This window comes from Oncorhynchus mykiss, chromosome 13 (genome assembly GCF_013265735.2).
Source record: "Oncorhynchus mykiss isolate Arlee chromosome 13, USDA_OmykA_1.1, whole genome shotgun sequence".
Lineage (NCBI taxonomy): Eukaryota > Metazoa > Chordata > Actinopteri > Salmoniformes > Salmonidae > Oncorhynchus > Oncorhynchus mykiss.
In genome coordinates, this window is record NC_048577.1 from 51,823,093 (window position 1) to 51,838,009 (window position 14,917).

The 14,917-nt window shown below is 41.0% G+C and overlaps 1 protein-coding gene across 1 annotated transcript in view; it reads left to right on the forward strand.

The window, feature by feature from the left end:
* The window catches only part of LOC118938318, a 40,070-nt gene extending 39,205 nt beyond the window's left edge, over positions 1 to 865 (forward strand). The window contains exon 20 of the mRNA XM_036941448.1: positions 122 to 865. Coding sequence (XP_036797343.1) covers positions 122 to 462 — 341 coding nt within the window. The 3' untranslated portion in view covers positions 463 to 865. The remainder of the gene's footprint in view (positions 1 to 121) is intronic.
* The last annotated feature ends 14,052 nt before the right edge of the window (positions 866 to 14,917 follow it).

The following is a 14,917-nucleotide window of genomic DNA, read 5'->3' on the forward strand; positions in this document are numbered from 1 at the left end:
TCCAGAACCAGGGTTAAGGACCACTAGGGTGGATTTTAATCTGATATTCATGTACTGGTTTTCATACATACCTACACGTACATGAGTGTAACGTTTCTCCTTAAAATCAATCCTCTTACAGGTGAAGCCCCTTCAGTGTCCGTCCACATTCTCCCGGAGGAAGACACCAGGGAGGAGGGGGAAGTGACTCTGGTGTGCCTGGTGGTCTGCCCGTCTCTCTGTGACGTCCACATCATGTGGAAGGGGAACAGCGGTGATTACCAGGAGGGGGTCACCAGCCCTCCTCAGAAAACCCAGAAAGGCAACTATTCTGTCACCAGCGTCTTTACCACCACCAAGAAGGAGTGGGAGGGAAACTCGGTTTTCACATGCGCCGTCAAGCACCTCGGCTCGGACAACAATACCCCACCTCAGGAGAGGAGTGTGTTTAAGTCCATGGGTAACTCATGTGAAGACAAGTGATATTAATCTGTGTGTGTTGTGTCATTGTGTCTCCTTATTGACTCCTCTATGGGTCAGAATAGCCCATTACTAGGAGTGTCCCCTGTTGTCCTCTTTGATGTCATTGTTGTTGTCCTTGAGATAAAGTTAACATGTTAGTGTTGCCATTGTTTTGTTGACTGTAGACATGTATATTGTGTTGAAAGATGTCAGTCCTACGGCAGTCTTGTGTTGTCCATTGTCATTGTTCAATGTGTCTTCCTAATGTGGAGACTGGCTAATAAACAATACCGCACATGGTTTGGTGTTCGTATATCAATTACAAGTCTTGCTGTATTTGTTAGAATATGATGAAGACCAATACACTTGTGTCTGTGTGTATTGTACACCTGTATGTCTGTTCCTCACCACCTGCCTCTCTCCCTGTTCTCAGAGAACATCCTACTAACTGAGCCTGACGTGGGCTTCACTCTGAGCTGCATGGACAACGTTGATGAGTTCAGCAGCCTGTGGTCCTTCATCAGAAGTCGTAGAGGTTATTACCACGAAATAAATCAATAAGGACATTTTGTGGACTGTTACTTTTCAAACAGTTATGCTTTAAGACATGCAAATATACAGAATTTCATGTTTCAGGATAAAACCCAGATGCAGACACTTTTGAAGTAACAAAAGTTTATTACTGAAATGGGATAGGTCAAGGGCAGGCAGAACTCAGTAATCGAGATCAGAGTCTACAAAGTACAGAACGGCAGGCAGAATGGTCAAAACTGGGAGAACTAGAGGAAGACAGGAGCACGGGGAAAAACGTTGGTAGGCTTGATGAAACAAAACGAACTGGCAACAGCCAAACAGAACACCGGTATAAAAACAGGAGACAAAGAGCTGAGACATAGGTTTGATCCTAGACACATGAAAAGTGGGATGTATACACAGGGTATGGGGCAACAGAAGAGAAACAGCAGAGGGGGTAATAATCTTGGAGATGGGCCGATAAACCGGGGCTTGATGTAACAAAACGAACTGGCAACAGCCAAACAGAGAACACAGGTGTACAGTATATATAATGGGGAAGATTGACGACACCTGGAGGGGGGTGGAAACAAGCACAAAGACCGGTGAAACAGATATTGAAACTTTAATGTAATTTTTAAAACCTGTTAGGGATGATGTGAATTTTCGCAGCTTTTCGCAGCTTTTTGTTGAAAATCGCGCAACATTTCAAAGTCCTGCTACTCATGCCAGGAATATAGTATATGCATATGATAAGTATGTGTGTATAGAAAACACTCTGAAGTCTCTAAAACTGGTTAAATCGTGTCTGTGGCTATAACAGAACGTTTTTAGGAGTAAAAATCCCAGGGAAAACTGTTCACCAAAAACACAAAAAAAATATTCATCCGCCAGTCAATGTATTGTCTAAGGCGATAGAAAATAGATGAGGTTCCGTTTACAATGCCTACAGCTTCCACACGATGTCGCCAGTACTGGCATTTCATGGCTGGTTTATCCTTGGTGGGATGACGTATAGGCACTTCCTGTCTTGGGGCACACCGGAGGAAGTTATGAAAGTGAAAAAATGGACGATGATTTCAAGACTTGCTGCTATCGAATACAGATCGCCCCGTGATCAATTTGATCGATTATTAACGTTTATTAATACCTAAAGTTGGTTTACAAAAGTAGTTTGAAGTGATTTGTAAAAGTTTATAGGCAACTTTTTTAATTTTAAAAAGTGAAAAGGTCTTGTAAAGGTGAATTTTCCTGGATCAGACCGGCCTTTATAAAATGACATTTTGGGTATACAATGACGGATTTAATCGGGAAAAAGACCCAATTGTGATGTTTATGGGACATATAGGAGTGCCAACAAAGAAGCTCGTCAAAGGTAATGAATGTTTTATATTTTATTTCTGCGTTTTGTGTAGCGCCGGCTACCGCAAAATCTTTTGTTTAGGTCTCGTTCAGGTATTTCGGGGGTGCATGCTATCAGATAATAGCTTCTCGTGCTTTCGCCGAAAAGCATTTTACAAATCTGACATGTTGGCTAGATTCACAACGAGTGTAGCTTTAATTGAGTATCTTGCGTGTGTGTTTTAACGAAAGTTTGAGTTTTATCGAGTACTATAGGTGGCGCTCTGAAATTTCCGCTGATTTGGTTCCTGTACAGGAACCACCATCCGAAACAGGTTTTAAGAGGTAAGATGTATAAGTAGAAAAATAGATTCTGACCAAATTGACTGAACATATCACACTATAAACTGACTATTTAATTGTACATACTGTACTTAGAGTATGAAACAGAAACAACATATTTTCCATCTTGTTGGTCAAGCTGTATGAGAAGTAAGTATTAATGTATCCGTTCCATAGTCTAATGGTTTATGTTTGATTATCCATTCTGTTCCACACAGGGACTGCTCTCCTTACCTCAGTTCTGTCTGTTTCTCTCGCACACCCCACCCCTCTCTCTTCCCGTCTGTGACCCTCACAGCTGTGTGACACCACGCTTGGTGAACTCCAGTCGGTCACCTGGGTGTTTCAGGGTCCCAGTTTAGCATCTCTGATGATTCAGATAGACAATTTGCATTTGGTTTGAATAAATTATGAAATGGATCAAAGAATCAGACAATTGAATTACTAATTTCATTTATATGATAGACCTTGTTAACGGTTGTATTAATTATTTAATATTTTCAGTCATTCACTGCTACTGATCACACACAATGTTATTGACAGTCTATATTCATGGTTTGTGTTGGAAATAAAAATAACACACTTTTTAAGTATTGCATTGAACAACAAGTCCTTAAAAACTTCTTATGGCTGCAGGGGCAGTATTGAGTAGCTTGGATGAAAAGGTGCCCTTTGTAAACGGCCAGCTCCTCAGTCTCAGTATATGCATATTATTATTAGTATTGGATAGAAAACACTCTAAAGTTTCCAAAACTGTCAAAATATTGTCTGTGAGTATAACAGAACTGATATTGCAGGCGAAACCCTGAGGAAAATCAAACCCGGAAGTGGCTTCTATTTTGAAAACTCCATGTTCCATAGCCTCCCTTTGCTCTATTTAATACTCACAGACAATATTTTTACAGTTTTGGAAACTTTAGAGTGTTTTCTATCCTAAACTGTCAATTATATGCATATTCTAGCATCTTGTCCTGACAAAATATCCCGTTTACTACAGGATTTTTTTTTTTCCATAAATAAAAATACTGCCCCCTAGTCACAACAGGTTAAAAGAAGATGCCAAAAAATAAATACTATTCAGATCCTGAAGTACCCTAAAATGTGTTCCCATTGTTTCAACATTACATGGTCAGCAACTGTCGCCAAACAACTTGCCTTAGATGGCTACCGACTGGGCACTCTACGTCATTTCAAAGTGGATAATTGGGTAATATTTGGATGAGACGTTCATGAATGAGATTACAACCTATATTCACCCCCTCAAAAAGACAGCCAAAAGTTTGTTGGATTTCCAATGTGTCATATTTTTGGTTTGGTTGTCACCCAAAGGGACACTGCTCTTTCAACCATTCAAAATCAGAGCAAAATTCAAATGGGAATAGAATCTCAGATATTCAAATCAAATCAAATGTATTTATATAGCCCGTCGTACATCAGCTGATATCTCAAAGTGCTGTACAGAAACCCAGCCTAAAACCCCAAACAGCAAGCAATGCAGGTGTAGAAGCACGGTGGCTAGGAAAAACTCCCTAGAAAGGCCAAAACCTAGGAAGAAACCTAGAAAGGAACCAGGCTATGTGGGGTGGCCAGTCCTCTTCTGGCTGTGCCGGGTGGAGATTATAACAGAACATGGCCAAGATGTTCAAATGTTCATAAATGACCAGCATGGTCGAATAATAATAAGGCAGAACAGTTGAAACTGGAGCAGCAGCACAGTCAGGTGGACTGGGGACAGCAAGGAGTCATCATGTCAGGTAGTCCTGGGGCACGGTCTTGGGGCACGGTCCTATTCTGTTTATTTATAGAACAGATGAAGATGATTTCTCTATGTTTCATCTAATAGCAGAACCAAATGACCTGGATTGCAGTTGATATTACATTAAATGTGCATGGTGTAAGCGATCAATGCCGTTGAAGATTTTGCACAGATTGTTACAACAATTGTGAAGATCTCCACAGACCTCTTGAACATGCATGCTTTAAATGTTTACATAAGAATACATGTATAGTTACATTAACCTAAAAATGTGGCCAGATTTAATTCTACCTTTTATCAACAATATAACACATACAATGACATCATACGAACATCAACAACATCACACCTGCCCAGACACACTAGCCCTCACCCATAACTCCAGCGGTGCCCGTATCACTTCCTGCCACATGGCCTCAAACTGCATGATTTTGTTTCTCTCCGTTGCCCATGCACTTTCAATATTTAGATAGAAAAGCATTTGACATTTGCATTGCGTGAACAACGGACGATTGGTTGATTTTAAATGTATTATGTATTTTTTTTTAAAGATGATTGATGAGAAAAGTATTTTCCAAACCACCAGGTGTCTCACTGCAGACTCATATGCCATGTCTTGAAATATGCAGACATACAAATTAAAAGTAACTTTACATTGTAATACTTCTGACAGCCGTCTTTCCAACTCTGACCATAACTTTTGGACTTTAGAACATTCCCAGAATGTCACAACTTCTGTCGAAGTCGGTCCTTCTCCTCGGGCGGCGTTCGGCGGTCGACGTCACAGGCCTTCTAGCCATAGCCGATCCACTTTTCATTTTCCATTTGTTTTGTCTTTGTCTTACACACCTGATTTGAATTCCCCAATTACTTGCTCAGTATTTAACCCTCTGTTCCCCCATGTATGTTTGTGAGTAATTGTTTGTATGATATTCAGTCTGTTATGTGGGCTTGCTTATTTATATTTGCCTATTTTTGGGTAAATTACGTTTACTTACTCATATCTGCTGTCCTGCGCCTGACTCCTCTACACAAGCTACACACAGACCGTAACACAAAAGTCATGAATTATTGAGTAATTGGTAGTTTCACACTTCAGATATGACTCTGCCTTTGTGCTGTAGAATTTGTGAATGTTGTCTCTTGTATAATACATTCTATACATTAGTTTATATTGGATTAAGTGTATATTTGCAATAACTGTAATCTCATAAATTATGTTCCAACATTCCCTCTATCTTGTGCCAATATCAGTTATTTTAAAATCTTGGTTCCAATCATTTATATTTATTTCTAAGAGATTGTCAGCTGGATAGGATCTCTGCAACGTTTTGTATAGCTTACCAATCATATGAAAGTATGTTCACATTCATTAGCTCTGTTAACTGTTAAACCTACCCTTTGGAATGACTTTAATTGCAACAAGTGTAATTTCGTTTTTAAATGTGTTACTGCAGTTTTACAATGATATATTGGTCATTTTTTGGGTTAATCAATATACTATACCAGGGAAATGTCTTTCAGAGTGCAGGTGCATCCTGGTTAGAAGTCATGCTTGCGTAGCTTTGAACTACTGAGCCCAACACTCATTTTGATGGACACGCCTGATACAAATACATTCTTAAACTCTACCCCATATAAATCATTTTAATCAATACATGAAGTATTTAGGGGGAGATGCCCAGAACAGCTATGAGAAACCACAGAGCAATTTGTTATTTTAGATAAATAAGGACTCATTGTTCAATGCAATTCTTGATAAGTGTGTTATATTTTCTACAAAACATGAATATGGCGTTTCAATAACATTGTGTGTGACGAGTAGCAGTGAATGACTGAAAATATTAAATCCTATAATTAATACAACTGTTAACAAAGTCTATCATATAAATGAAACCGTGAATAAATTGTCAGATTATTTGATCATTCTCACCATTTATTCAAACCAAATGCCAGTCGTGTTCATGTGGTTGAAACATTGTATGGTTACCAGCCACCAGCTGGCTTATAAGAAAGGCAGTTTATCTTCAAATGAAACAAGGTAGTGAGAATTAGATCATGAAAATGTATAGGAACAGTCCCTGCAGTCCCTGGGCTACTTAACTAATTTAACTGTCTATCTGAATCATCAGAGATGCTAAACTGGGACCCTGAAACACCAGGTGACAAACTGGAGTTCACCAAGCGTGGTGCCACACAGCTGTGTGGGCCACAGAGGGGACGAGAGGGGGGTGGGGTGTGTGAGAGAAGCAGACAGAACTGAGAAAAGAAGAGCAGGGTCGGTGTGGAACGGAATAGATGATCAAACATGAACCCTTTGACTATGGAATGGATGCAGTTTGACCAACGGGATGGAAAAAAATATATGTTTCTGTGACTTAAAGCATAATAATTATGACAAAAGTAACTATACATATGTTTTTCCATACTCTAAGTATGTACGATTAAATAATCAGTTTATATATGTTCAGTCAATTTGGTCAGAATCTATTTTTCTACTTATACATTTTACCTCTTAAAAATGACCTTCAAGTTACAATATCTCAGGCCCAGAAAGTCAGATTCTAATGAGGTAAAGTTCTTCTGGTTCCGTTTTATCAGAGGGTCTACATCATCAGAGAATGGTCCTTGGTGATGCTACAGACCACAACTGTAGCTGAAAACATGAGCATGTTCATCCTTTCTGTATTTTTGCACGATAGCATAATGACTGTTTGAAAAGTAACAGTCCATGGTAGATGGAGTGAACATTACAGTAGAACATGCTGGCCCATGTTGTTGCTAATGTTCTCGCTAATGTAAAGATGCTGGCCCATGTTGTAGCTAATGCTTCCCACAGTTGTGTTAAGTTGACTGGATGTCCTTTTGGTTGTGGACCGTTCCTGATACACATGGGAAACTGTTGAGTCTGAAAAACTCAGTTTTTGACACAAACTGGTTTTGTATGCATTAACTAAAAAGAGGACAGGCTATGTGAGGTGTTGAACCTCATTAAGCTGTGTTCATCATGATGAACAAGGAGTCTTTCCTTGACAAATGGATGTCTATCTCATATTTAAAATAATCCACAATTAAATTAAATCTAGTCAGTTATGCGTGTGGTGAGAAGGGCCTGTAGGTTTTTCTGACTAAGTGACCTGATCAGGAAAAACACTGTTCCTGGTCAGGTCATGTGACAACTCCTGGCACTACTGATGAGCCATAGATTGACCTCTGACCTCAGAGTCATCAGCCCCTCCCCCATGACATGATGATGTAAATCCAGATCCCTCAGAGTTCATATATACTTATATTCTGCTGTTGACTTGTTGTCTCGTGTGGAGCAGCTGAGTTCATATCTCCACCCTCAGTATGACGAGAAAACTCTCCCTTCTGCTGCTCTCTCTCTGTCTGACCTGTGAGTTCTGCAGCCACCTACTCCTTTAATTACTGTGCTTACACTAAAATATGAGCTAACATTTGAATATTTTTAATTGGTTGTTTTATCCTTTGTTTTGATCCATTTGTACTGTTCTCCCTCTCATGTTCACTTCTTCATTCTCTTTCTCTCCATCAGGTTTAAATGGTCAGAGTATGGAGTCCATTCCCTCTGGTCCAGTCCTGAAAAAGCCTGGAGAAACTCTTACCCTTTCCTGTAAGGGATCTGGGTACACACAATGTGGAAACTATGGTATGAGCTGGATAAGACAACCTGCAGGACAATCACTGGAATGGATTGGGTATACTGGTACATACACAAAGAGTGTTGAAGGGCGTTGAATACCATCTGCATGGTGTATCTGAAGCTGTCTGTTCTGAGAGCAGAGGACTCTGCTGTGTATTACTGTGCAAGACAGACACAGTGGTGTGAGTGAGTGGAGGATCTGTACAAAAACACCTCAGAGAATCTAACTGGCAGCAGAGTCAACAGAGGGCAGTAGAGCATCAGTACAACAGAGTCAACAGAGGGCAGTAGAGCATCAGTACAACAGAGTCAACAGAGGGCAGATGAGCATCACTACAACAGAGTCAACAGAGGGCAGTAGAGCATCAGTACAACAGAGTCAACAGAGGGCAGTAGAGCATCAGTACAACAGAGTCAACAGAGGGCAGTAGAGCATCACTACAACAGAGTCAACAGAGGGCAGTAGAGCATCAGTACAACAGAGTCAACAGAGAGCAGTAGAGCATCAGTACCGCAGAGTCAACAGAGGGCAGTAGAGCATCAGTACAACAGAGTCAACAGAGGGCAGTAGAGCATCAGTACCGCAGAGTCAACAGAGGGCAGTAGAGCATCAGTACAACAGAGTCAACAGAGGGCAGTAGAGCATCAGTACAACAGAGTCAACAGAGGGCAGTAGAGCATCAGTGCAACAGAGTCAACAGAGGGCAGTAGAGCATCAGTACAACAGAGTCAACAGAGGGCAGTAGAGCATCAGTACAACAGAGTCAACAGAGGGCAGTAGAGCATCAGTACAGCAGAGTCAACAAAGGGCAGTAGAGCATCAGTACAGCAGAGTCAACAGAGGGCAGTAGAGCATCAGTACAGCAGAGTCAACAGAGGGCAGTAGAGCATCAGTACAACAGAGTCAACAGAGGGCAGTAGAGCATCAGTATAACAGAGTCAACAGTGGGCAGTAGAGCATCAGTACAACAGAGTCAACAGAGGGCAGTAGAGCATCAGTACAACAGAGTCAACAGAGGGCAGTAGAGCATCAGTACCGCAGAGTCAACAGAGGGCAGTAGAGCATCAGTACAGCAGAGTCAACAGAGGGCAGTAGAGCATCAGTACAACAGAGTCAACAGAGGGCAGTAGAGCACCAGTACAACATAGTCATGTCTACTGAAGTATAAAATTCCCCTAAGAACCAAAATAACAGAACTACTTGTACATCAACACAATGTACACATTTCCCTGACGAAAGATATAAAGTAAAGAGGAATCACATAAAGGCCTACATAGCTGTGTTCATTCATGAAGAACACTTTGACTGTCCTTGATAGCTTGATCCCTAATCTGATATTTACAGTAAATTAACCCAAATGGTGAAGGATTTCTATAAATATTTAGAAAATCATTCTCACAGATTCCCTGCAGTTTTACCAACCTCCGTGACCTGAGCAGGAAAAACTCCAGGCCCTGGTTCGGGCATGGGGACAGAGTTTGTCTGTGACATGTCATGTGATCAACGAAAACTCCTGGCCCTATAGATGAGTCATAGATATACCCCTGATCAACCTCTTAAGGATCCGCCCCTTTTTTCAATTTTTGCCTAAAATGACATACCCAAATCTAACTGCTTGTAGCTCAGGCCCTGAAGCAAGAATATGCATATTCTTGATACCATTTGAAAGGAAACACTTTGAAGTTTGTGAACATGTGAAAGGAATGTAGAGTTTCTCATGATAAGCTGCAGACCACATTACCTACCAAGAGAGTTTTCATCTATATTCTTTGTAGCTGTTTACATACCACCACAGTCAGAGGCTGACACTAAGATAGCATTAAACGAGCTGTATTCTGCCATAAGCAAACTCGGCCTCAGACCGCAAGGCACTACAGAGGGTAGTGCGAACGACCCAGTACATCACTGGGGCCAGGCTTCCTGCCATCCAGGACCTCTATACCAGGCGGTGTCAGAGGAAGGCCCTAAAAATTGTCAAAGACTCCAGCCACCCTAGTCATAGACTGTTCTCTCTGTTACCACATGACAAGCGGTACCTGAGCGCCAAGTCTAGGTCCAAGAGGCTTCTAAACAGCTTCTACCCCCAAGCCATAAGACTCCTGAACATCTAGTCAAATGGCAACCCAGACTATTTGCATTGACCCCCCTCCCCTCTCCACAACACTGCCACTCTCTGTTGTCATCGATGCATAGTCACTTTAATTAACTCTACTTACACGTACATACTACCTCAACTAACCGGTGCTCCCGTACATTGACTCTGTACCAGCACCCCCCTGTATATATTGTTATTTTTTACTGCTGCTCTTTAATTACTTGTTACTTTGGTCTATTATTCTCGTAAGTAAGCATTTCACTGTAAGGTTGTATTTGGTTGTACCTGTTGTATTTGGCGCGTGGGACTAATAACATTTGATTTGATTTGATTTGTACATTGGACTAACAAGAATTTAAGCTTTCTGCCTATATCAGATATGTCTATGTCCTGGGATGGCACACAGTGAAGTGAGTGGTGGAGCTGTACAAAAACCCCTCAGACATATACTGAACAAAAATATGAACGCAACATGCAGCAATTTCAAAGATTTTACTGAGCTACAGTTCATATAAAGAAATCGTTCAATTGAAATAAATTAATTAGGCCCTGATCTATGGATTTCACATGACTGGGCAGGGATGCAGCCAATTGTGGGCCAGGGAGGACACAGGCCCACCCACTGTGGAGCCAGGCCCAACCAATCAGAATGAGTCTTTCCCTACAAAATGGCTTTATTACAGACAGAAATACTCCTCAGTTTCATCAGCTGTCCAGGTGGCTGGTCTCAGACGATCCCAAAGGTGAAGAAGCCGGATGTGGATGTCCTGGGCTGGCGTAGTTACATGTGGCTGTGAGGCCGGTTGGATGTACTGCTGAATTCTCTAAAACGACCTTGGCCTCCAAGGCTTTTGGTAGAGAAATTAACATAAAATGATCTGGCAACAGCTCTGGTGGACATTCCTGCAGTCAGCATGCCAATTGCACGCTCCCTCAAAATTTGAGACATCTGTGGCATTGTGTTATGTGACAAAAGTGCGCATTTTAGAGTTGCCTTTTATTGTCCCCAGCACAAGGTGGATCTGTGTAATGATCATGCTTTTTAATCAGCTTCTTGATATTCCACAACTGTTAGGTGGATGGATTATATTGGCAAAGGAGAAATGCTCACTAATAGGGATGTAAACAAATTTGTGCATCAAATTTGAGAAAAATATGCTTTGTGTGTGTATGGAACCTTTCTGGGATCTTTTATTTCAGGTCATGACGCATGGGACCAACATTTTACATATTTTTGTTCAGTATATAGAGACAGGCTGTGGAACATTGACTAAGTCTTCTCTGCAAACAGCGGGAATAGACAACCTTATACTTTAATTAAATGTCCCGAACCTCAGAAACAATGTCCATGCTTCATGAATAAGCTCTCTGAGGTTTTCCTTATGTTGTGACCTGTCTCCTTTTCAGAAAGAGCAGAAAATACATTAAGGACATAAGGACCTTGACTGTCCAAAAGAAGAGGGTTCGCCAACTTTGACTTAACACTTAACAGTGTCTTAACAGTAAGGATATTGAATTGTGAAAAATAATTTTTATTTCATATCAAAGTGATATTTGACAACATTCCATAATACTATGTGTAGCTAATGTACGACTTTAGTTTTTAGTTAGTCAATTTGAAATAATAGTACTACGATTCTGTAAAATCACACAGAAATATTAGCTGAGCATGGATTCTGCAGAAAGGTTTTTGACAGGGTAAAGAGTAAAAACTATGTTGAATGCAAAACTCAGAGACCACCAAGCAGGGTCCCACCAAGACCTCTCTTAGAAAGAGTAGTGATGGATCAGTATTATTCTGCACACTGCATTGATGCATACAATCCATGTTCTCTTCATAGGCTATATGATTATACATTATTAATTTTCTGAGGCAATCAGTAGAGCTTACTAAATGGTAATGCATTCATTTGAATGTCCCATGTTACACCAAGATAACCATGAATGTATCCATCCAGACAACAACTGTGGTCATGTTTTAAGGCACTGAGCAGAGGAACTGGCTGGTATTTTATCTTTTCTCTTTCACTCCTCTTTGGATCAACAACATGTACCTACTGTATGCTATGAAAAAGCCCTACTTTAGTACCCATCTCCAATTCAACAAACCCATTTGTGCTAAACGGCTACAGGCCTGTAGCATTAACGTCCCTGTCTATTAAGTGTAGTATTATTAATGTGTACTGACTCCCTCGTTCTGACCCTATTCTCTCCCCCTGGGGCATCTTCCTGGACTCGCCCGGTGGCCAGAACTGGGGCTGCGGCCAGAACTTGGGGGGGCGGTAGCTTTTGAGGTCATCATAACTATTCAAATATGATGACAATCCTTCATATGGCACGCTTGTGTCAGAAAGAAAATGACCAAAATATAGACAGAGGAAGAAAATGGCCAGGCCACAGAGGGTCACCACCACAGCAGCCGTGTTGGTCCTGTAAGCATGACCACTGCACTGCCGCGCCCCCTTCAGGCCCCTCTTCGCCATCCTCTTCCTCACCTGAGAGGTGAAAAACAAGGACATAGACAGGGGAATAAAGGGTTTTGTACATTTCTGATTTCAAAGTCATTAAAATGCCAGCTTAACTGGTCACATTTTACTCATGCTAGACCAACAATAACTGAAGAAAGTGCATTGTATAACTCTTGAATTACACAATGGCGGTTAAGTGACCTAAAAGTCTCATCCCTGATTAGCTTAAAACTCTTAAACCTATAACAAAGTGCCTAGGTAGATTGGAGCCATCATTGTACCCACACAGCTCACCATGACAACCATCTTATTTCTTAGTGCTTTGTTATGACATGATCCAATCAATGTCAGACATCTTACCTGATAAGAGCAGAGCAGGGCCAGGAGCACTAGGAAGAGGAAGTTTCAGAACATGGTGTTTAACACAGAGCAACAGAGGTAGTCTTTAATCTGGACTCCTATGTGTCTTAGAGCCCATTGCTGTTGTGGCTGTCGGGGTCGTCTGGGCCGGCCTGAGCGTCCACGATCTCCCTTCTCTTCCTATTCTTCTTCTTCTCCCTCCTCTTCAACATCACCATAGTGATCCATCTCTAGGTCCGCTTCACCAAAATCAAACTGCACTTCAGGCATATCAAAATCAAATCCTTCCTCCATGACTGTCCAAATGACATTAATGTTGAGCTGAACTAAAGGTTTCGCCAGGTATCTCTCCAATTCCCTCTCCCTCTCATACACTGTATGACATGTATCTCATACACTTGATGCTTAACGTCTGTAACATGGGGTGTGAACTAGCTACACATTCCTAAGTAGAGACTGTATATCCCTCCTTCAACCACAGCACCATTTTCTCTCATTTAACACTATCTCTTGCTGCACAAGATTTGCAGAATGGTGTAATGTTCCAAATCTCTGTGGTGAATGACACATCGAGCAAACTAACTATCTGACCTAGAACAACTGACCATGAAATCTGTGGTAGTCAAAACCCCCACCTACCCAACAGCAGCACTATCTCCTGATGTAATAGACAGCTTCTTTATTAATACTATCTTAGTCTCTCACAGTCTCTTAATCCTCCATGATCACTGTAGAACAGTATTGTTGAGTTAGTCATGAATGTTTGCATGGAAATCTGTACAATATAAGCATTTTTTCCGGAACCTAGGTTGATGTCTCAATATTGACTCCTGTTTACTCTGTAAATAAAAGACGGAGAATATGCAAATAATCCCCTCTGATAATAACTGTATATCAATGACCAGCTCTGAGGGGCAGCCACACACACAGACACACACACACAGACACAACCTTCATCACTGCAACCACCCTGTCTGCCAGTACCCAGACAGACACTGTCTGCCATTCAACAGAGAAACATGTTTCTTACATCTCTCCTCCTCCTGTCCTTCCTACCAGGTAAGTGAGGTCATTTTAATATCTTCAAATACAGAGTACAAAACAAGATTGTAGAGTAAATCTGGTAAATAAGGTTGTTTTTGCCCATGTGTTAATTTTTGTATAAAGACGTAGATGGTTGGAAAAAGTAATTTATTCTCTTTCATCAGATTAAGTTTCCTGTCTGTCTCTCTGTTCTCCCTGCTCTCTTTCAGATATACACAGCATTAGTTTGACCTCCTCCCCTGCTCAACTCAAACCTCCTGGAGAGTCAGTGAAACTATCTTGCCAAGTCTCTGGCTATGCCCTGACAGACTATGGTACAGCTTGGATACGACAGCAGCCAGGGAAAACACTGGAGTGGATTGGGATCATCTGGAGTGGTGGATCAATTGAATCTGGAGCCTCTTTTAAGAGCAGATTCACCATCTCCAGAGACAGTAGTAATGTACTGTACTTAGACATCACCAGTCTGCAGGCTGAGGACACAGCTGTGTATTATTGTGCTCGGTGGTCACAGTGATACAAACCAGCACCAGACCTGTACAAAAACTCATCAACCAATAAATGGTTGGAGTTATATGTACCCACCAAGAGTGGGCGTTCTTAGCCTTTACATGAAATATCCTGCTATGATGTGATGACTATATGAACTAGATGTAGTATCAGTCACTAGTCATAACGTAGGACTACTGTAGGATATGAACAGATATATTGTTAGAGGAATTCTAAATTCCTATATGTTTTGTAGCCAATACCAAATTCACACTCTATCTATTTCATAATAAGTTTTAAATTGATCATTTTGCATGAAATAGAAAGGGACCAGTCTTAAAAACAAGTTCAGCATTTATTATTGATGAGTACTGACTCAAAATACAAAGAACATTAAATTTTA